This window comes from Amphiprion ocellaris, chromosome 15 (assembly GCF_022539595.1).
Source record: "Amphiprion ocellaris isolate individual 3 ecotype Okinawa chromosome 15, ASM2253959v1, whole genome shotgun sequence".
Lineage (NCBI taxonomy): Eukaryota > Metazoa > Chordata > Actinopteri > Pomacentridae > Amphiprion > Amphiprion ocellaris.
The window spans coordinates 11,296,420-11,318,870 of record NC_072780.1 but is presented as its reverse complement, the minus strand read 5'-3'; the positions used below and the strand labels follow the sequence as shown (position 1 = coordinate 11,318,870).

Below are 22,451 nucleotides of genomic sequence, written 5' to 3'. Positions count from 1 at the left end.
GGGGTCTTTTGAAATGTTTCGTCTTTAGTTTGATTCTTCTTAAACGTTTAGTTTTGCTCTTTTCTCACCTTTTATTCTTTTCTAATGTCTGATTTGATTTCCAAATGTTTTGTCTTTTTAATGTTTAATTGTTTTTTCAAATGTTTTATAGGCTTGTTTGAGTTTCTTTTTCTTTCCCAATATTTAATGTTTCAATTAAATCTTTAAGGTTTTTCTTTTTAAATGTTTTACCACCTTTTAATGTTTAATTTTCTTTTTAAAGGCTTCATTGTATTTCCTGTGTAATTCCTATTTGAAGTTTTATTGTCTTTAAGATGTAATTTTCTAATTAAACATTTAATTTTTTAATTAAATGTTTTGTTTTTGTTTTTGTTTTTTTTTAAGTCTTTTTCAGCTTTTTATTCAACAGGCTTAAGTGAGAGACAGTCAGGAAACCGAAGAGAAGGGTCGGGGAGAAGACATGCAGCAAAGGGGAGCGAGCGGGAATCGAGCCCGGGCCGCTGCGTCGGAGACCAGCCCCTGAACATGGGTCACCCGCTTAACCTGTTGAGCTATATGGGCGCCTACTTTTTGTCTTTTTAAAGGTTTAATGATCTAATTAAATGTTTTGCATTTTTAAAAATGTTTAATGTTCTTCTTGTTTGATTGTATTTTTTTAAATGTTTAATTCTGGGAAATATTTTATCTGTAAGTTTGAATATTTGTATTTTAAAAATTTTGTTTAATTTCATAATGACATGTATTGTACCTTGTTGAATGATCTCATTCAATATTTTGTCTGTTTAATAGAGTTAAACATTAAATTACATTAAATTATATTAAACAGACAAAATATTGAATGAGATCATTCAACAAGGTACAATACATGTCATTATGAAATTAAACAAAATTTTTAAAATACAAATATTCAAACTTACAGATAAAATAGTTTCCAGAATTAAACATTTAAAAAAATACAATCAAACAAGAAGAACATTAAACATTTTTAAAAATGCAAAACATTTAATTAGATCATTAAACCTTTAAAAAGACAAAACATTTAATTACAAAATTAAATGTTTAATTAGAAAATTACATCTCAAAGACAATAAAACTTCAAATAGGAATTAAACAGAAAATACAATGAAGCATTTAAAAAGAAAACTAAACATTAAAAGGTGGTATATGTATATATCATTTAATTGTATTTAATGTTTAACTTTATTAAACAGACAAAATATTGAATTAGATAATTCAGCAAGATACAATACATGTCATTATGAAATTAAACAAAATTTTTAAAATACAAATATTAAAAATTACAGATAAAATATTTCCCAGAATTAAACATTTAAAAAATACAATTAAACAAGAAGAATATTAAACATTTTTAAAAAATGCAAAACATTTAATTAGATTATTAAACCTTTAAAAAGACAAAACATTTAATAAAAAAATTAAATGTTTAATCAGAAAATTACATCTTAAATTTCTTAAATCTTTTTAATAATAAAACTTTTTAAAAGTTTTATTGTATTAATTTTTTTCCTTTGATTTAATTGCTTTTTGTTATGTAGTTTATTTCTTTAATCTTCTTTTTCTGTCAAGATTTTAACCCCAACCTTAAAAATGAAATAAACCCTTAAATCACAATGAAAATACTTCTGTTGTCACAATCATGAGTTAGTCAATTATTCAGTTTATCAATTCAGCTTTATTTGTTTAGCACCTTTTACACAGATGACAAAACTAAACATGCAAAGACAAAAAACTATGCTAAAACTATGATTAAAACTCAAAAACATTTTTTAAAAAAAGGATTTAACATGGTAATAAAATATGTTGTGTCCAGGGGATGGATGGAGTTTATTGAAGTCTTCTTGGGCTCACATGGGAAATCATTTAAAATATAAACTTGATATTCAGTCTAAGGAAACTGCAGAGCGACAGAAGAACCAACAATATCTCCTGTTTTCTCCTTTAATGAGTCGTCTCTTCTTGTGCTTTCAGACCAAAGAACTACAGACTCTTCACAACCTGCTCAAACTCTTGGTACAGGACCTCACCACACGGGTCAAGAAGGTTTCTGTCTCATTTCTACTCTGAAGCTCACCTTCTCCTGCTCAAACTGCTGACAAATGTTTCTGCTGCTCTAAAGTCTGGTCTCCAGAACTTCCTAAAAACTCTCCAAGTCTCTTCTGCTGCAGGTTGCTTTGTAGAACTGTTCCAGAAAACCTCACTAAACCACATGGAGGGGCCTCAAGATAGTCGTCCAAATGAAACCGTACAAAAACCAAACTAGCACAACCCAAACGCTAAAGTCTCCTGCAGCCTACCAGAGAACCTCTGAGAACAGAGAATCAGGACAGGAACTCTTACCTTCTAGACAACCAACCTTGGTTCACAAGAATACAGAATGTGTCTGACCAAAAACCTCTAAAGACTCACTACAGCCAAGATAAAGACACAACTCAGCTGTACCAAGTCCACTAATCACTGCACACATTAGCACCATGTGCTAACTGTGGCTAAAGAACCACATTTACCAAGACAACTATCCAGTACAAAGCCCTAAAACACACCAAGAAACACATTAAAGTCTATTTTACTGCTGGAAGCTGCAAGCCAACGCCTAAAGAACAAACTAAAGCAATGGAGCCAAACCCAGTTCAGTGGTGAAGAGAAGCAGAGGAAATGTTTGTCTGCAGCTAAATAAAGCAGGAAGACACTGAGCTGCTCAGGTGTTCCTGATAACACCAAGCTGCTCAGGTGTTCCTGATAACACCAAGCAGCCACCTGGACAGCCAATAGGAACACAGCTTACTGGAAGTCCAGAGGGCTGGGTTAGTGAAGGAAATTTAGTTTAAAGTTGAAGCAGAAAGTTAACAAAGAAAGTTGAAAACCACCTTCTGATACCTGAAATCTCTGAGTTTTCACACAAAGAACACCTGAACATGTCAAACTGGTTCCATAGTAGAACCATCATTGTAAAAATGTCATAGTATGGTGTGTTGCTCAAAAAACATTAGGACCCGGCTGTCTGGGGACAAACATGTAAGAAACATGAGAACAGAGAGAACCCAACCAGTAGGTCACAGTTTATCATCCCCCAGTCATCTCCTGAAGTCCATATGGTGAGAGACATCAGTATCTGGTTGTTCATTTACCAGAGGATGCTTATAATCATGCTGATGTGGTCTGTACTCTACAGTATTTTAGTGACTCAATAAATGCCTAAGTCAACCCGCCCGGCCAGCAGGTAGATGGGTCCCCCCACATTAGAGCCGGGTTCTGCTCGAGGTTTTTTTCCCTGTTAAAAGGGTGTTTTCCTTGCCACTGTCGCCTTTTAGCTTGCTCTGGGGGTCAGGCATGTGGGTTCTGTAAAGTGTCTCAAGACAATTTGACTGTAATTGGCGCTATATAAATAAAACTGAATTGAATTGAATTGTTTTTTTTAAAATGCTTTTTAGTTTTTAATAAACATTTCTTTAATAGCCTATATGTAATCAATAAATGGCCTTTGCCTATCTTAAGAAAAATTCACTCAGAACTCTATGTTAATAGTACTAAATAAATCAATAAATACATGCATACACACATAAATAAGTTAATACATTAACTGTGTTAAGATAAGATTTAGATTTTTTTTTTAAAAAGTTGTTTCTGTTTTTGCAGAATCCAGTATTACTCACTGGTTGGTCATTACATTTTATTAGTTTGATTTCACTGTTTAAAATGATGCCACCTCTTTTCAGACAGAACCTGTGATAATAAAACAATACAAAATTTTTAGTTCCGTGTTAATAAAGCACTTAAACCTTTAAGTATGGCTAAATGCTTTTTTCAAAATTAAATATATCACTCCTTAGGTGGTAGTGGCCCCAAGTTCAGTAAATTTGGAAAGATATTCACAGATTCGGACTTCCAGCATCAATAACTCATTAGATATAGGTTGTCAAAACATAAACGGTGCCTCTTTCCCATTGTTGCAAGGCAGACAATGTGCTACAAGCCCAGTTTTATCAAAAGTAGCTGTCTTTCAAGCTACAGGAATAACATTGGTGTCTATGGAGTGAACAGGGTCCGTCTGCAATTTGCAAAACCACTGCAACAGTAAAGAGAGACAAATATTCAATAACTTCACTCTTATACATTGTAGTGTCACTAAAATCACTGCAGCCTTCAACTGGCTCATTGCTTGTACTTTACCTAAATGTTTATTTCATCCTCCAGTTATTTACTCCATGACATTTTACAAGTAAATGTTGTGTTTTGTATTTTTTCCACCAGCTGACATACAGTGGAGGAAGGTAAGTAAGTACATTTACTCAAGTGCAAGGAAAAGTCCTTGAGGGGTCTTACCACTGCAACACTGTCTTAGGCTCAGTTAAAGCCAAAAATCATAAGGAGCTATTGAACAAATATTTCTACAATGTGAAAGAAGTATAAAGCATATCCTATTCCAGCTGCTGCCACTAGATTGCGCCACATACCAGACGAGACTTCACAGATGTATACTCATATCAAATATACTCAAATCTTTCAATGCTTTCCGACAGACTGATCATTACACAACACCCGCATCACTCCAAGCCTGTGTGTCTCACTTTCTTCCATTTCTGCTTCGTCCTCATCGGTTGTTCAGTGATCAGAGGCCTGCTGGGTAAAAGACTCATCGGGATGACTGAAGCAGCTGCTCTTTTTAAATTCCCAACTCTTACGCTTTAGGCCTCGAAGCAGTAAATGAAATACATTGAGAGGCACTGGTCCCATAATTAAGGCTGATCCTGTTGTTTTGGCACATTTCAGGGACATAGAATGTATATACTGTGACACTGTTGTCCACAGGGATCAATCTGTTATGTGTGGTTCAAGATCATGTGAGTTGGTGGATTGTATACCAATTGCAGGATTTAAATACAGCATGAGAAAGCTTCATTTACCTTTGCTGTGCAATTTGCATTCATCACTCACTGTCTACTTTACCTTGATTTTCTTTTCTGTTTTAGAACAATAAATATTTATCAGTTTTGGTATTCGTTCAGAGAATGTTACAAAGGTGTCTAAGTATTGCCTCCAATCAATTAGCAAAGTTACATTTTGTTCTTCCAGTTAAGTTTACTGAAATGACATTTGCACAGACACATTTAAGTGTACAAAGAGCACAGTGACCATGCTGAATCAGAAATATAGAACTTAGTGACGGTAGGCTGTGCAGGTAGCACAAGCAAAGGGGAAAACTGCTGAACATTGGATATCATTCCATTTCTCATCATCATTAGAGTTGATGTGAACACAGTCTTCATATCTTCCATAGTTTCTTGCAAACTCCACACAGAAAGATCCTAGGCCCAGGCTGGGATCTGAAGCAGCAATCTTCTGTGAGGCGACGGTGCTAACCACCACATCACCCTTCACATCTAGGAGAACAGGAAAATAGCAGAATTTACTATTGTCAGAAGCAAACTAAGGAGCAGCTGTGGTCAGTGATGTAGTTTCTCCCTCACCTCAGTATTCTGTGGATTGAAATCTAAAGGCAACACTTGGTGACCACCTGTTTTCTTTCACATGCCTCAGAGAGACCGTCAGCACAGCTGGCACAATATGATTGGTCAGATGTATTTGACAAAAACGTTCACTTGCACACGGCTACACAGAAGGTAAAAAAAACAGCCAACAAATGCCACCACATCATAAGAACTAATAATTCTGTATTATCCTTTGAAATGAAACAGACACAAATAGGAGAAAATGTCCATTGGGAGAGTTTGGCTGAAAAAGCAATCATTTAAACAATAAAAAAAACAAGGGGTTAGGGTTATTCACTGTGTCTTAACAGTTGTTGATTTGTGGTTTGTTGTTCAAGAAAGCCCTAGTGCTTGTTATAATGACAATAATAATATATTTTTTGCACCTGCACCACCACAGTTTAATTGATGCTTTGTCAGCTGTTCTTAAGAGAATAAATAAAACAGTTTGATGTTGATGATGTTAGAAATATTTCAGTTGATTCAATGAGTGTCATATCTGATATGAATTCAAGTTCACAACAGAAGACATTAATAGTTTTTCGTCTGCTGATCACATTTATTATCACAGAGCAACTCATTTTGTAGTTACATAAAGTAAAACATGAGAAAGCATAAGTTGAATGAACATTGTTGTTTCTTCGAAATCTACACATTTCCATGAAAATTAATGTTTATGAAATGACTGTCTGATTTTTGTGTCTTTATCTTGCAGGTTTCTCAGTTGTTAAGGAAAAACTGAGCGAGATGCACAAACAAAAGGAAGTGTCTGTGAACATGGCATGTCATTCCATTTGAATTCTGCGCCATTGTTGGTGTCTCCACAGTGCTGCTGTCTATCATAATTATTTGGTTGCCCGTTGTCCCAAAGGACAAAGTCGACCCTAGATCCATCAGACCACATCCATCTGCCTTCCTTATGGAGATCGCTGAGACCGATCCAGGTCCATGTGCGAGCAGGATCAAAGTTCTTGATCAGGGAATTGACAAAATTCTGTTCATCAGTACTGTGGATAGACACCAGGTTGGCTCCTTCTGACACACAGTGGAGCTCTGCATCAGCCCAGGTCATACGTGTAGCGATGTACTTGTAGCAGCGACCGTTGAAGCTGTACCAGAACATGGGACAGTTCCCTCGCTGTAGCTTCACTCTCTGATCATCTGGAGGAATCACAGCACCCAGAGCCAGACCCAACAAGAAGAGGAGCAAGATCATGTTGGACTTTTTAGTCTCTAGGTCTGAAGAGATGTTAGTGTCTTGCTGGAGATTCTCAGCACAGTTCGATGTCTCTGAGAAAGAGAGACATACGTGACAGCTTCTTTCTTTTATATCCTTCAGAGAGGGTGTTCACTGTTGACGTGATCTGATTGGCAGAAACTTTTAGTTGTGGACACCTGCACAGTATTTCAACATGAACCAAGAAAAAGAGCATCAGCTCACCTGGAGATGCAACAAAAAACAAATAAGACTTCAATTTCCTTACACTGATTGCTTTGTGGCTAAGATTTTAAAAATATTTTTTGCAAAAGAGAACACCAAGTTCACAATGCAAGAGAGGACAACCTGGCTTTGTACCATTACAATGTTGCTGATGTTTAATTGCATGCCTATGTTTAGTGTGTTTTTATTTACTGGTTGGGAATTTTGAAAAAGCCGCATTGAGCTAAATATGTGGACAATGGAAGCATTTATAAGTTTTGTTGTGATGTTCAGGTGATTCTGAGGTCTTGTTAGGCTTTTTTTGCCTTCTGTGTGGCTGGGAGTAAGTGACGCTTTTGCCAAATATATTTAACCAATCAGGTCATGCCAACTGTGCAGACAGTCTCTCTGAAGCACATCAAAGGAGGTAATCTGTCACCGTTAGGATCCTGATCCTGATCCAGCAGTGCAGATCAACTCTGTTCCTGTGATTGTAACAACACAAAGCCAACTAGTTCTCTCTTGCATTGTGAACTTTGTGTTGTTTTGTTATATCATGCAAATTAATTTGGAAAAACACTGCTTTTATTTAAAAATGTAACTTTAAATACTCATGACAATGGTAGTTCAAAAAGACAGGTTTCAGCCTTGTGACTACTAACAATGTGTCGTTGGGCAAAACATTGTAATACAAGGTGGTCCTGAAGCAGACCAGTGTCATCAGTGAATGAGGTGACAACATGAAGAGCTTTGGAAGTGCTAAGGTGAAAGAAAAGGTATTATGAGTACAGTTATCATGGCTGGTCCTGGAGAACCCCAGTGCAGACACTAGTGAGGACGAGCAAACCAGAGACTCAGTGGAAAAAGGTGTTTATTTAAAGAATGTGAAAATCACCAGGTGCACAATTTTATACAGGAGTCGAAATCAGGTAAAATAAACAAGACAGGGGAGTGAACTACGGAGAATCATCAATGAAACAAACCAAACTAAAGACTAAACTAACAGAAATTGAACTCTGAAAACCAAGAACACGAAACTTAGAAGGGAGACAAGGGACACACTAAATACATGGAGCTAAGACATCTAAAGTGAAGACATACATAACTGGAGAAGCAGGAGGCAGAGCAGGAGATACAACTAAATACATGAAGTAACACATGGAGCACAGAATTTACTGGAAAGCCACAAGACGGCCAAAGCTGAACACAGCTAAATACACCAAGACTCCGGAGAACACACTAAACAGAACACACTGAATTAACAATGAAAAAGAAGCAGTACTGACAACAACTATTACTGCTGCTATTTCGCTGGAAATTGTGCTTCTGATTACAAAGTGCAATAGGAAACTCATATTATCTTGATGATTTACTAAATGCTAGTTTATCTATGTATGTATTTATTTGTAAATACATGGAATGCTTGACATATTTAATACTTGACAAAATCATACTAATTTATTCAAATAAACTTTTAAACGTGCAAAACTTATGAAATACTTTTGTGAATTTTCTAGATGGTAATTTTTAGGTGGATGACAAATACACACAGAAATGAACTCCACCAACATCTGGAGTGCATGGCACACATTATATCTGACACTAAAATTGCATATAAAGTGAATTAAAACCGGCACCAATAAGAAAATAAACATTTACTTACTAAACTATCAGAGTCCTTTCAGTGTCTGCTAGTAGAATCAACCGAAGTTAGAAAACGGGTAACTGGGAATAAAAATTGTCTGTGAAAAATGTTCTGCTGCTCCACCGATACATTAACAGTTATCATAACAGAATTAAATCCAAACAAGGAGACCAGAGTTGATGGTGAATGAGTGTCTAGGCTGGCTGACCTGTCAATCATTTCAGACCAGACTGTCAATCAAGTAGCTCCGCCCCCTAACTTTGCAAAACTTTAATGCTCAGTATAAAATTCAATATCGATTTATTTTAAGATTGGCCACCTGATCTCTCGTTTTGACCATGAAGACTAACGGGAAAAAATCCTGAGCCGTAGAAAAGCAGTCTATGGAGTTTCAGTTTTTCCCATGTAGAATTGAGGTCTATGGAGCCAGAGCTTTTTGGAGGCAGCCCCTGGCAGACAGTGTGATATTGTAAGATTTTGACACTTCCGTGTTGGCTTCATTTTTGGAGCCAGGCGCTACATCCATCTTTATGATAGAGTCTTTGCACTGATGCATTTTTTTTGATGATTTTTAACAGGCTGATGCTGGCTGTGACGGTGAAGCTGTGGCTGGTTTTGTGATGCTACAACTATGAATGAGTTTTCAAGTAGCCTCAACACAAGACTGAGCCAGTACAACCAGCTCTGCACATTCACTACTGCTGCTTACACCCATTAAAGACTACAGTGGCACAGCTGGAATAACAACATCGCTGTTGGAACAGCTCCTTCAATTTTCTTATTAAATTCAATTCTGCAGAACTGAGCCTGACAGAAAAAGCTGAGAGTGCTTTGACTCTACTTAGACCTTACAATGATGTATCATAACAGAGTTCAGCTTTTCTCTCTGAGTCAGAGGGAAAGTTAATGTCAGGTGATGAGGTAAAATACCCACCATGGCCTTTATTTATGAAGTGGGATATTCACTAATGTCCAGCTTCTCCTGTCCACATGTCAAATGTCCCAGTTGCTCTCAAACGGCTCCTGATGGTCAGACAGAGGACCTTGGATGGTGGCTTGCTGCCAACAGAAAGTCACAGGAGACAGTTTTGCACAATGACCACTTTTACTTTTGAAACTGTATGTTCATTCTTGCCTATTTTTACATCAGTAACACTATAAATGTGATACTTTGACTTAAATACGATCTGAATGTTTTGGTCTCAGGACATAGGAAATTAACGTTCTGTTGAAGAAAACCCCAAGTTTTCTCTAGAATGATAAATAATTTAGTCTTGTCGATAAGAATTGCAACATTTGCAGATGATAGTGAGTCTGCTGAAGCAAGAAACATAAACATGTCACCATCTGCAATGGCTGCTGGATCTCCTTCACTTGGCCGTCTACTTAAACCTTAACTGATGAAGAGAAAAAGGCCAGATCTGACCAATAGGATTGGTGGGAAGTGAAGATTGTGTTGTGGCTAAAAAATCTGTGAGTGAAACAGGGCTTAATGGACTATTGGGAAGAGTATCAAAACAAACCTGACATTGAGATACTACATGTTACGTAGTCAAGAACCATTAAATTGTAGTAAATGATGTTTTATCAGACAGACTCCTCTTGTAGATTAGTCATGGAAAATGAAAAGAGCCTTTATGTCCATGCTTAGATGATATATTGTGCAGCTCCAGTATGATTAAGTGATGTTAAGTGATGATGTGGTCCAAACTGCTGCTCTGTCATCCCATCATTTAACGTGCAGCTGATCAGATTATTTAAAGGTCAGTTAGCTCCATCTAGTGAACAGACAGTAGAACCACATCCTGGTTTATGCCACAGGTTAGACTGGTTCTGATGTCTCTCTGTTTTGGACTATTTATTTGAACTCTGAGGTTATGTGACGGTGAAAACGTCCTCAGATCAAATGCTCACAGACAGCAGGACTGACAAGGGAGAACGAGCAGCTTCTTCTCTCCAAATGATTCCTCGACACATGAAGGTGAAAAGTGTCTGAAGTTGATCTGAAGTGAGTTCAGCAGGTGAGAATCCTACCAGAGAAATCTGTACATGTCTGATCAACAGGATCACACTGTGTCGTATCACTGACTCACAGTACAAAGTTGGTCGTACTGACTGTTTTAAAATTTGGTGTTCACACTAATACATATTTCTGAGTTAAATTAAACCGCTGAGTTCGAATTTTTTAACAGTTAGTGATTACCAAGTAAAACAAACGGTGCAGCCATTTGCTTCATGCAAGTGTGTAGTATCTGTTCTGAGTTCTGATAGGAGTTCTTTACCACAAAGAGAACTTAAAGACATAAGGAACTCATTTCATTGGAATGTGTTTTTCTGTCCAGGAAACTCTATGCTATGTTGACTTAGGGGCCCACTGTCCAGATAGTGATGGATGGGCCCTACAGAGCCTATGGGCTGATCGAAGTGGGGGTATCCAGTTTTTACCAAGTCTTAAATAGAACCAGATGTGACTTCATACATCACCAAAGGGTATAAGAGTGACCTGACTTCTGTGTTCTGTGGGATTTCTGTATTGGCTGTGAAACTCTCCATCAGGCGACCATGCTGACTATGCTGTTTGATAATATGAAAATAATACAGCAACATGAAAACTACAAATACAAAGACATGGGAAAGTAAAGTTTCAGTAAGTGACAGGTAAACAACCATACACATGAACTTAACATGAGGATTACTAAAATAAGGTTTGTCCTCACTGATGTTCCAGGATTACAGCTTCTCACCTGTGTGAGTTCTCATGTGGATCATCAGAGCATTTCTTTGACGGAAACGTTTCCCACAACTTTCACAAAAATATGGCCTCTCACCTGTGTGAGTTCTCATGTGGGCAGTCAGATTACTAGTTTGACTGAAACTTTTCCCACATGTTTCACAAGAATACGGTTTCTCACCTGTGTGAGTTCTCATGTGGACAGTCAGATTACCACGATCAGTGAAACTTTTCCCACATCGTTCACAAGAATATGGCCTCTCACCTGTGTGAGTTCTCATGTGGACAGTCAGACTACTATTTTTACTGAAACCTTTCCCACATGTTTCACAAGAATAAGGCCTTTCACCTGTGTGAATTCTCATGTGGATCGTCAGATCACTATTAGTACTGCAACTTATCCCACAATTTTCACAAGAAAACGGCCTCTCACCTGTGTGAATTCTCATGTGGCCAGTCAAATTATCACGGTGACTGAATCTTTTCCCACATCTTTCACAAGGATACGGCCTCTCACCTGTGTGAGTTCTCATGTGGCCAGTCAGACCACCACGTTCAATGAAATTTTTTCCACATGTTTCACAAGAATATGGCCTCTCACCTGTGTGAATTCTCATGTGGACAGTCAGACTACTATTTTGACTGAAACTTTTCCCACATGTTTCACAAGAGTACGGCCTCTCACCTGTGTGAGTTCTCATGTGGATAGTCAGATGACTGCTGCTATTGAAACTTTTCCCACATGTTTCACAAGAATAAGGCTTCTGACCTGTGTGAGTTTTCATGTGGACTTTCAGCTTAGACCAGAAACTAAAACTTTTTCCGCATGCATTGCAAGCATATGGTTTTACACATTTGTGGATTTGGTGATGTTTCTTTAGTTGGTATTTATTCTTAAAGGTGTTTCCACAAACATCACATTTTACAGACTTTCTACCTGCATCAGTATCATGGTGAATTCCTGACAATGAAGACTTGTCTACATTGTTACTGTGACTGCTCTTTGTGTTACGACTATTTGGCTTCAGCACTGCATTTCTAGTTGACTCTGAGTCTACATGCTGACTTCCTTCCTGATGTGGGCTCTCACCTACTGGTAAACTGTCAGAGATGAGCTGGTCGCTGTTTGGTTCTACTTCACTGTGGTCACTCTCCTTATCAGTTGAATTCAATAGAAAGGTATCAGTCACTTGATTCAATACAATCTGGTTTCCCTGCTGACTGGTGCAGATTTTCTCCTGTTCTTCATTAATCTGTGGAGGCTTTAGGTCCTCCTGGTCCAGACTAAAGTTCTTCTCCTGGTTACAGAGCAGTAGATTAGTGAGGCCCTTCCTCTCTTTGCAGACATGTTGCTGTGGGAGGTCTGGAAGGACAATGGAGCGCACAAAAAAAGTCACTAACGTGATGAAAAGGAAACATACATCTAAGAGAAGACATTTAATCTTCTGACCCCCAAGCCCAGTCTGGGCAGTCACATTTTTCCTCACAGTGGGCTCATCATTAACAGCAATATAAAGCCTTGTACCTCTGTGGAAACAGCACAACCATGTCTAAAAATAGAGAGACTTCCGAAATTACATCTGTGCAGAATAGTGCAGTTCTGGCATAAATTTAAAAAACTAACAAAAACATAACAATGCCGGACGCATTGATGTATCCAAGCAACGGCGAGGCGGCAAATAGACAGTTCAAGTAAATGTCAATGAGTTAAGATGCAACAGTGGAATTTCTGTCTGAAAATAAATGTAGCTCAAAGCTCTAATTCGGATCTTGCATTAATCACATTTCTTTGTTAGTTCACTAAGACAAGCATAGTTTTACATACCAGTTCTGTGTAAAATTAGTTGTTGTTTCCAGATGGTATCCAGCAGCCTGCTCTGATAATCCATCTCTCCATCCAGCTGGCTGAGTGGTTTATCAGAAACTCCAAATATTTCTCTGGATATTTCTTCACATTCGGATTTGCACTGAACCAGTGCAAGCTGCATTCCCTCGTGTCTGATGCAGAGTTCCTCCTGCTCCTCTTTCATCTCTGGAGGTTCTGGGTCCTCCTGGTCCAGACTGGAGTTCCTCTCCTGGTTGCAGAGATTCTGCTCAGCAAGAACATTCTCCTCCTGGACATGTTGCTGTAGAACGTCTGGAAGGCAAAATAACAAAAGAAAAAGGTTGCTAAAGGTGACAATAGGTGACGCACATCTGAGCAAATGTGGTTAACCCTCTGAAGCCCAAGCACTGTCTGGACAGTTTTTACTCTTGTCACATTTTTCCTCACTGTGGACTTATTTTTTAGTGCAACATAAAATCCTGCACATCTATGGAAATAACACAATGATCACAAGTAAAAAGAACTCACAAATGTTTTCTGTGCAGTATGGCATAGTTTTGACATAAATTTCAATTAAAATTGCTCCGCTTCACACTGTTTGTGAGCCAAGCTGCACTGATGTTATTGACCTGATGTGTTTCATTTTGCTGTCACTCTCTTTTGTCATCTCCTGTCTTCTCTGTATAAACACAGTCTGCATGTCACCGGAAAACTTTTTGGAAGAATTTTTGTCATTTGACTGTTGGTCTGAGCTAAGTCAGTCTGTCTGTTGCACTTAGGAGCGCTGAATTGTGGCTTTACTATGGATCTGCTGCAAACAACGTATTTTTGGTGAATTTTTGAATGACACATGTAGAATAGAGGTATTTCAGCGAACCATATGTCAGCTGACTAGTTGTAGAACCCACGAAATGTTGAAAATCTGCTCATTCTTTCTGTTTTTACAGTTTCAGATAAATTGTGTAATCTGAGAGATTTTTAAAAAAGATAACATGTTGGCTTATTTTTCTGGAAATAGATAAGGTACTAGTTACTGAACAGCTGCATTTAGTTGTATTTTTATATTATAAAATCTGACAGTTTTTGACAGATAAGTTGGCTCATTTTGTTGGAAATAGATATGGTACTAGTTACTGAACAGCTGTGTTTGGTTGTATTTTTATATTATAACATTGTGTTGAGTACTTAATAACTGGCCACCACAGTCCGACTATAAATAACTAGCGATAATGCTAGCTAGTGTCGTTGTTTCTCTGATGTCCGTGATGTTCAGGTGGAGAAGAAACGCCCATTGACACTGACTTTCTTAATAAGAACTTTATTAAAAGAAAGAACAGTATCGTACAGACAGGAGCTGTCTGGAAGGATGTCACCCAATGATCCTCCTCGAACAAAGACCAACGGTCAGTTTTTATACCTTCTAGCAACGTATAGAATTACAGCATCTGGTTTACAACCCCACTAAAGAGTGACTCCCCTTCTGTGCATTCCTAAGGGTCACAAATCAGCTATAGGTTAACAGTGGACCCCAAAGTCAACACAGCATAGGATTTCTGGAGCCTGAAAACACATTCTCAGTACTTACTACCATCTGTTAGTTAAAAGGTCACTCTATGGTCAACAACCACCAGAACCACCTGTTAGTTAAAAGTTCACTCTATGGTCAACAACCACCAGAACCCACACCAGATCAGATACTTCACTAGCTATGAAAGCTCAGACTCTATTAATCATATAAATTAAATTACCCATAATTGACGATTTCATTTGTCTACGAAGCATCTCCAAAAAGTAGCTGCATCCTTGGTTTACAAGGGTTTAATAGCAAATCGGTTTCACGTTTTGCTAATAATATTGTTGTTGTCCTTTCTGAAGGTTGAGGTATTGATCTGTTTCAGGGTTGTTCTGTGATGAACCGGAGATCCACCCTGGGTGTTCACCGCCTCCCACCTATATCGTTTGGGATAGGCTCTTGCCTGTGTAAGCATTTATTTACCTTTTCAACTGCTGTACTCTACTGGAAACTGTTTAAATACTGCCACAGCTCATCTTGTACTATACCACACTAATATTCCATCCTATTTATACTGTACGATAGTCTCCATATGTCATGTAAACATGTTGCATTGCTGTATTACCTGTGATCAATAAATGTAATTGTGTAATTAGAAACTGTCTGTCTTGCAGTGAACCTTTATCATTTCACTGTGACAAAATTACAGAAAGCAGACTGACTGCCAGTATCTCTGTTTCACTTCTATTTTCTTCTGTTTTACTCAGAAATGATCACTTATGAGTAATACTTGGAATAACATGACCTCAAGTACTTGGTGGCTGAACATAAGTTATTATTGTCATAAGGAACTGTTAAAGTCACGTTTTCCCAGCATGGTTTTAGCCTGTTTTGCTTTGGTAATATTTTTTCTCTCATCCATATATAACACAGTTCATTATCACAATTACCTATATTCAGCCACCAAAGTAAGTGAGTTGATGTTTGCCTGATTTCTTTGGGATTATCACAAACCCTGAAACTTAAACAACACCGTGGATTCAGTGGAGAAATGTGAAAGTTATCCTGCTTTTCATCCACACAAACCGCAGCTCCTCACTTTACTTCTATCAGCTCATTCAGACCACCGCAGTCCTACAAACCTGCTGTGTTTAACTTTATCTCCGGTTTCCAGATGTTATCCAGCAGTCGACTCTGACGATCGATTTCCTCCTGGTAGTGGACGATGATTCTTTCAAACTCTGTGAATATTTCTTCAGCAGCAGCAGTTAGTCGCTCGTTGATCAGCTCTCTCAGATTCTGAACTGAAATCATCTTTACCTTCAGTGATTGTAGCAAACCCCAGCCAGCCAGCAGTGAAGCGTAGTGAAGTTTCTTAAAGCGTTGATTGACGTGCAGCCCTCAACGTTACTTTGAAAAACCGCGTGGAAATGTTTTTCTTCCGTTTTGACGTGACTTCTCGACTTTTAGGCTGCGTCTCCCTCATGTCAAGCAACCTCTTCTTACAGAAGCATTTCCTGTGCCGCTGGAATGTGCCAAAATAAAAGCGCGCAACATTAAAATAAAATACGCCTTCAAAATAAAAGCATAAAGAGAACGGTTATTTTAACATCAGCAAGACAAAGGCTTGCAAAACATGACGAACTGATTAACAAACCTGTATTTGAGTAATTTACAGTGAGTATGTTGTTAACTTTAAATCTTATGTATGTAACTGAGTAATTTACAGTGATAAAAAATTAATCTGAAACACGACAAAACAACCGTCAATAAAAACTTTCACACATCAGTACAGGTTACTGGCAGTTTGACCAAGCTAACAGCAACGGTCATAGATGGTAATAAAGATGGACACAGCTACCGTGACGTCACCCTGGTTTTTGCACTGACGAAGCCACTTGCTACTTCCTGGTTGCCATCTTGGATTTTTGGAGTCAGAGACGAAAAAAAAGAAGATTCCCAGAGGGCGGAGCCGGAGAGCAGTGATTGGTCAGACTGACTCTGTCCCACCCACATTTACCGGTTTCCTCTGTTTACTGACACTGCTGCTAACAACATTAGCCTCCAAAAGTGAAGCTAAACTCTAAAGGTAAGTGTTAAAGTCATCTTTGTAACTTCTTGTACTCCTCTCCACATCTGGACAATATTACATATAAAGAAGTGACCTACGTTACATGTTCTAACATTGTGTTTTAAAGCTGTTCTGTAAATGTCAGGTTACGTTTCCTGACTTTGTGTTAACGCTGATGCTAAATCAGGTTAGTCCGTGTCATAAAATACTTAAGTGTAAGCTGTAGCTAAGTGTCCTGCAGGTCACAGCTGATCAGTCATAATGGATGATAACAGCTGTCTCGACGTGCGGTTTGTTTATGATCAGTAGATGTCAATGAATCTACCTAAATGTTCCTCCACAGAACTCTGTTACTGATGGATGTTGATCTCTCAGTTCAATGAATGAAGAACAGTTCTGTTCTGAGCTAATATCTCTGCTCTTTGTTTCAGACTGTTTTTTACAGCTTCTGTTCATTTCACTGAGAAAAAAACCTCTGTTGAAATGATTCTTTCAGAAACAGTTTACCCGGTCTACCCACCGCTTTTTAATTTAAAACAGAACAGCAGTTTTTTTCTCTACAACAGTGTATAGTCAGATAACAGTGTGGAGCTCATGTTAATGCTAATAATACATTTGAATAAAAAATAATAAACTTTATTGTCCATCTGAGGCAGTAAAATGTTCTTTGGCTCAACCAGGAAAACAAACACTTCCATAATATTAAAAAATAGGACAAAAAAAATCACACTCTATTGTGTTCCATTCATATCCTGATGTGTTCATTCTCATATTTAATGTTCCAGCAGTTGGAATGAAAGAACCTTACAGATCTTTTCCTCACTCTTTGTGTCTTTTCCTTCCAGCCTTGGTCTGGATCATTCATCATGGAGCTGATGCTATAATAAGTGGAGATTGTTAATTTATCTATTACACATAGAACAGATATATAATAAATATTCATTAACAGTTGTTAAACTCTGGCATGTTCTATTGATTGTTTCTTTGTGGAATTACACTTTTATTGTACCATATCAGAGCTTATCTGCAGAACTGAAGTATCAAAGTAGAAAGATCAGCAGAGAGGAGACAATTATGGAGAAAGGAAAGAAAGAATAATAAAGTAATATGTGCATTACCCATGTGTCATATTGTGGCTGAAATAGCAAGTGTCTTATTGTTGTAAACATCAAAATATTTTCATTTTCATGATATCATCAGTACATGTTTTGAGAATGAAATGAAGATAAATAAATTTTTTCAGTTTATCAAAAAGTTGGGACAATATTCTCTTTGATCAAACACTGCTACTAGACAACTTGTTGGATGTTTATTTTAACATTTCCTGATCTCATACATACAGAATATTCCTCTCCTCACCCTCTCCTTCCACAAGTTGGCATCTTAACTTGACCATGAACTGAAGCTATAGCGTAGCAGATGTCACATGTTCTGATCCAACTGGACTGGATCCAGACTGTTTAAGTAATGGGGAAACAACTTTATAATTCTTCCTTATTGTCTCCTCTTGGCAGACCTGTCTAGTTTGATACATCAGTTCTGCAGATAAGCTCTTATATGGTACATTAAAAGTGTAATTCCATAGAAAAACAAACTATAAAGTTCCAGTTCAACATGCCAGAGTTTAAGGATAAGGATAAGGATAAGGATAAACTTTATTGATCCCACAGTGGGGAAAGTTCGCAACAACTGTTAAAGAATATTTAAGATTTATTACTTCTCCTAAATTTCCTTGTTTTCCTTCCGGTGTTCTGGCCCTGATATGTGCAGTCTGTAACTTCACCACTAGAAACCACTGAATCTGACACACTGGTCCTTTGAATAATGAAATAAAAACACAGAAAAAACTACATGAAGAAATCAACTCGTTTAAGGTTTCTGAAAGAATATTACAGAGAAGTCTATTTGATTTCTACTGAAGCTGGGAATAAGGATCCCTCCGGCTCTCCGACAGGCTGTTGGTGTCTCCTTTTTTTCCCACACAACTCTCATCAGCTTCCAGAGGAATCGTAGGATATCTGGTGCGTTTTTGTAGAGCCTGTATGGTACCCCGTTGGGACCTGGTGCTGATGCAGCCTTTGCTCTACGCACAGTTTTCTCGACCTCGATCCACCTGGGTGGGCAGATGTCAAGTTGGTGCACGAGTGGTGGCATGTCGGGTGGAAGCTTCACCTCTTCATAGTATCGGTCGTCTGTGCAGGACTTCTTCAGGTATTCTTCCAGGGTGGCCTTTGACACTGAAAGACTTCCACTCTTCTCCTTTGTGAACAGGCTCTTCACAAATTTGAAGGGGTCCTTATAGAAGCTTGATCTTGTTTGCTCCTTCCTCCTGCGCTTCCTCAGAAGGTTTTCCGTTCTCCTCAAGGTTACAAGTCTCCCCTGGATCTCTCCCTGCCTTCCTTCTCCTCCTCTGTGGCCTTCCTCCATTGTTTCTTCAGCTGCCTCCTTTCCTCGACTAAGTGATCTATTTCTGTCTGCCGTCTGGATTTGGTGGGAACTAACGGAGTAGGTCGATTACCTTCGACCACTCCGAACCTTCCCGCTCCATGGGCATATAACAGATTCCCCATTCTCTCCAACTTCTTCATGGTGGTACCTTTGATCCCTTCTAGGATTTTGCAGAGATCAGTGTTGACCTCCTTCCACAGTGTCTTGTCACAGGATTTAGGCCACTTGACTAATGGCCGTCACCTCTGGATCTTCTTTTCCCCTGCAGGTCGTGAAGGGTTGGGTTCAGGTTGTACTCCCGTGCCTGTATCCTGCTCCTCAGGAACAGGGATGTTGATGTCCTGCAGACTGTGGTGTGTGTCCTGCTGCTGAACTTCTTTTGACTGACTCGACCTACTTCTAAGAAAGGAACTGTCGATGCGAGTTCCCCGTTAACCCTTCTTTAGACACAGTGTGTTGGTGAAGTGTTAGAATAAGCATTTAACAGTGATATATTAGCAGTGTTTGATCAAAGAGAATTTTTCCCAACTTTTTGATAAAATGAAAATGCTATTTTATCCTTATTTGATTTTCAAAACGTGATATCATGAAAATTAAAATGTTTTGATGTTTACAACAATAAGACGTTTCATTCTACCTCATTTTTTGTGATTTCATGAAAGTGACATTTCATTTTTAACAGCTCGTTTGATGTGATAACATTCAGAAGGTGATTAAGATGCCAAAGGATCAATGTAAATATTCAAGCTGCCCTCTGCTTTTCTTTTCAATACATTCAAAGTGATACATTATAAAATATTACATAGTCAACACACAACCAAGTGTTTCCCAAAGGTAGCTTTTTGCTATTTAAGTGACAACGTGACACATGGGTAATGAACGTATTACTTTTGGATTCTTTCTTTACTTTCTTCCTACTTGTCTCCTCTCTGCAGACCTTTCTACTTTCATACTTTAGTTGTGCAGATAAGCTCTGATATGGTCCAATAAAAGTGTAATTCACAGAAAAACAATTAATAAAACATGCCAGAGTTTAATAACTGTTAATGAATGTTTAAGGTTTATTGGGTTAGGGTCTGGCAGAATAACAGCTGAATAAGGGAACACAGTGTGATATTATAACCTGAGATTTATGATCAAATTATGCCATAACCCAATGAGTGAGATTAAACTAACCCAAATACTTACTTTTATATAATCTTTGTTTGAAACAGTGTAGAAATCAGAAGAGTGTCTCACTGTAAAAGGTGATGGTTTGATTATTTTTGAGTACTTGTCTTTTATATATAATCTTTATTTGAAACAGTGCAGAAATCAGAAGAGTGTTGAAGTATCTGGTCTGGTGTGGGTTCTGGTGGTTGTTGACCATAGAGTGAACTTTTAACTAACAGGTGGTAGTAAGTATTGAGGTATGTGTTTTCGGCTCCAGAAATCCTATGCTGTGTTGACCTTGGGGTCCACTGTTAACCTATAGCTGACCTGTGACCCTTAGGAATGTGCAGAGTAGGGGGTTTTTGTCTGAGGAGGTGTTGTTCTTGAGTAGGGGTTTGAACCAGGTGTTGTAATTCTATCCTTTACCAGAGGGTATAAAATGACCACCAGCCCTTTGTTCAAGCGGGATTTTCATATTGGCTGGGAAACTCTCCACAGGCAGACCATGGTGCCTGTTCAGATGCTGTCCTTTTCATATAAATAAATTATATTGTAAAAGCAACAGTGTCAACGGACGTTTTCTTCAACATCTACACATCCTTGAGGTTTAAGAGAAACTATGACAGTGTCTCACTGTAAAAGGTGATGGTTTGATTATTTTTGAATACCTGTCTTTATAATCTTTGTTTAAGAAGTAACCAGGTAAGAGCAACAACTGAGGGTTTTGGTTACCAGAGGAAATCGATGTTTTAAAGGTTTTTATTACTATGAAAATGAAGATGTTTTTAAGGTTTTTGATTACTATCATACTGAGATGTTTACAGAAGAGTTTGATCACCCTGTGAAACCAGGAGGTTATTAACTTGGTAATGAGGTGAGAAGTCAAGAGCTAAAGTGAACTTGGGTCAAATATTCACTGTAAGGGTTAATAGGCTCTGAATAGACTTCGGGGATTTTTAGTAAGTCTGTGCCCATTGTGTAAATGGATGCAATGGGATGTCAGTGATAATTAGACACTGACATCAGCTTCTCCTGTTTCCCGACCAGAGGCCTGCTCTGAGTTGCGGATGGAACAAATACATTAATAGAAAGTTGAGACCGGGTGGATGGGCCAGAAAGTTCAAAACAGGTAGTTTTGGTTCCTCAGAGCACAGAGAGGCCATGTAAATGGTGAGGAGGAGAAGTGCACGATTTGGGAGGGGGCAAACGTATGCTGTAATCACGTATGTAAATTAAGTATGCTGTCATCGCATATGTAAATTTTGAAGGGAGTAGTTATGTTATAAAATGCACCTGTTGAAAAGAATTTGTTGGAAGTTGTTGCATGGTAGACCACTTGATGCAAGCCAGGCAAAAATGCTCTGAGCAAAGGGGATTTTACCACGCAACTTGGAAGGGGATTCAACATGATCTGCAAAGGAATAACTGTTCCACTGGATAATGGACTAAGGGACTGCTCTTTCTGCCCTGTGTGAGGATTGCAGAGGACTGTGATCTAAAAATAACACTGACTGAAGGAACATTACTGAACTCCCTTATTTTTAAAGGAACGACACCAGACTGGATTATAACAAAGGTGTTATTGGCCCCAACAACAAAAAAAAGGACACAAGCAGATGGAAATCTGGACTGAACTCTCTCTCCGCTTCCCCCTGGAATTGATGGGCCTCAGAGGCTTGTCGGTCTTCAGGTGAGCAGCCAGGTGTGGCCACAACGACTGCACCCCCCCTCCAATTTGCATAACCTGGGTGATTATTACTCTTCTTATATGAAAGCATAGTTCCAGTTATGAGTCATATTAAGCAATTGAAATAATATTAATGTTTGATTGGTTGTTTGATGATTTATACGCTATTGCTACACCCTTGCTGAAATATTAATAAACATTTATCCTGGAATTAAAGTTAACAGATTGGAAATTCAATTTATCCCTAACATGATGGTTAATCATATATGTATTTTCTCGGGTTGTAAAAAGTCAGGTTAATGTGTGCATTACAACTAAAAAAGTTCTGAAAGGTTACCTAAGTCATATTGTGGTCGTGGGTGGCTTTATTTAAACTTATCCTTGGGGTTTTCTATTGTCCTAATCCCAAAACCTTAAACCTAGCAACTTAACAAGTGCAAAATCCATTTAGA

General features: G+C 38.2%; 2 protein-coding genes across 2 annotated transcripts; both read right to left on the bottom strand.

Moving 5' to 3' along the window:
- Positions 1–6,042: 6,042 nt before the first annotated feature.
- On the bottom strand, positions 6,043–6,821 carry LOC111573770 (lactose-binding lectin l-2-like). Its single transcript, XM_023278078.3, has one exon. It carries the CDS (start codon positions 6,721–6,723, stop codon positions 6,235–6,237), a length of 489 nt encoding a protein of 162 aa, XP_023133846.2. The 5' UTR covers positions 6,724–6,821; the 3' UTR covers positions 6,043–6,234.
- Positions 6,822–7,781: 960 nt separating this feature from the next.
- LOC118470850 (gastrula zinc finger protein XlCGF57.1-like) lies at positions 7,782–16,111 on the bottom strand. The gene is made up of 3 exons (XM_035951827.2): positions 15,784–16,111; positions 13,129–13,440; positions 7,782–12,666 (listed from the first exon to the last, which is right to left on the bottom strand). The coding sequence occupies exons 1-3, from the start codon at positions 15,953–15,955 to the stop codon at positions 11,303–11,305; spliced, it is 1,848 nt and encodes a 615-aa protein (XP_035807720.1). The 5' UTR covers positions 15,956–16,111; the 3' UTR covers positions 7,782–11,302.
- Positions 16,112–22,451: the final 6,340 nt, after the last annotated feature.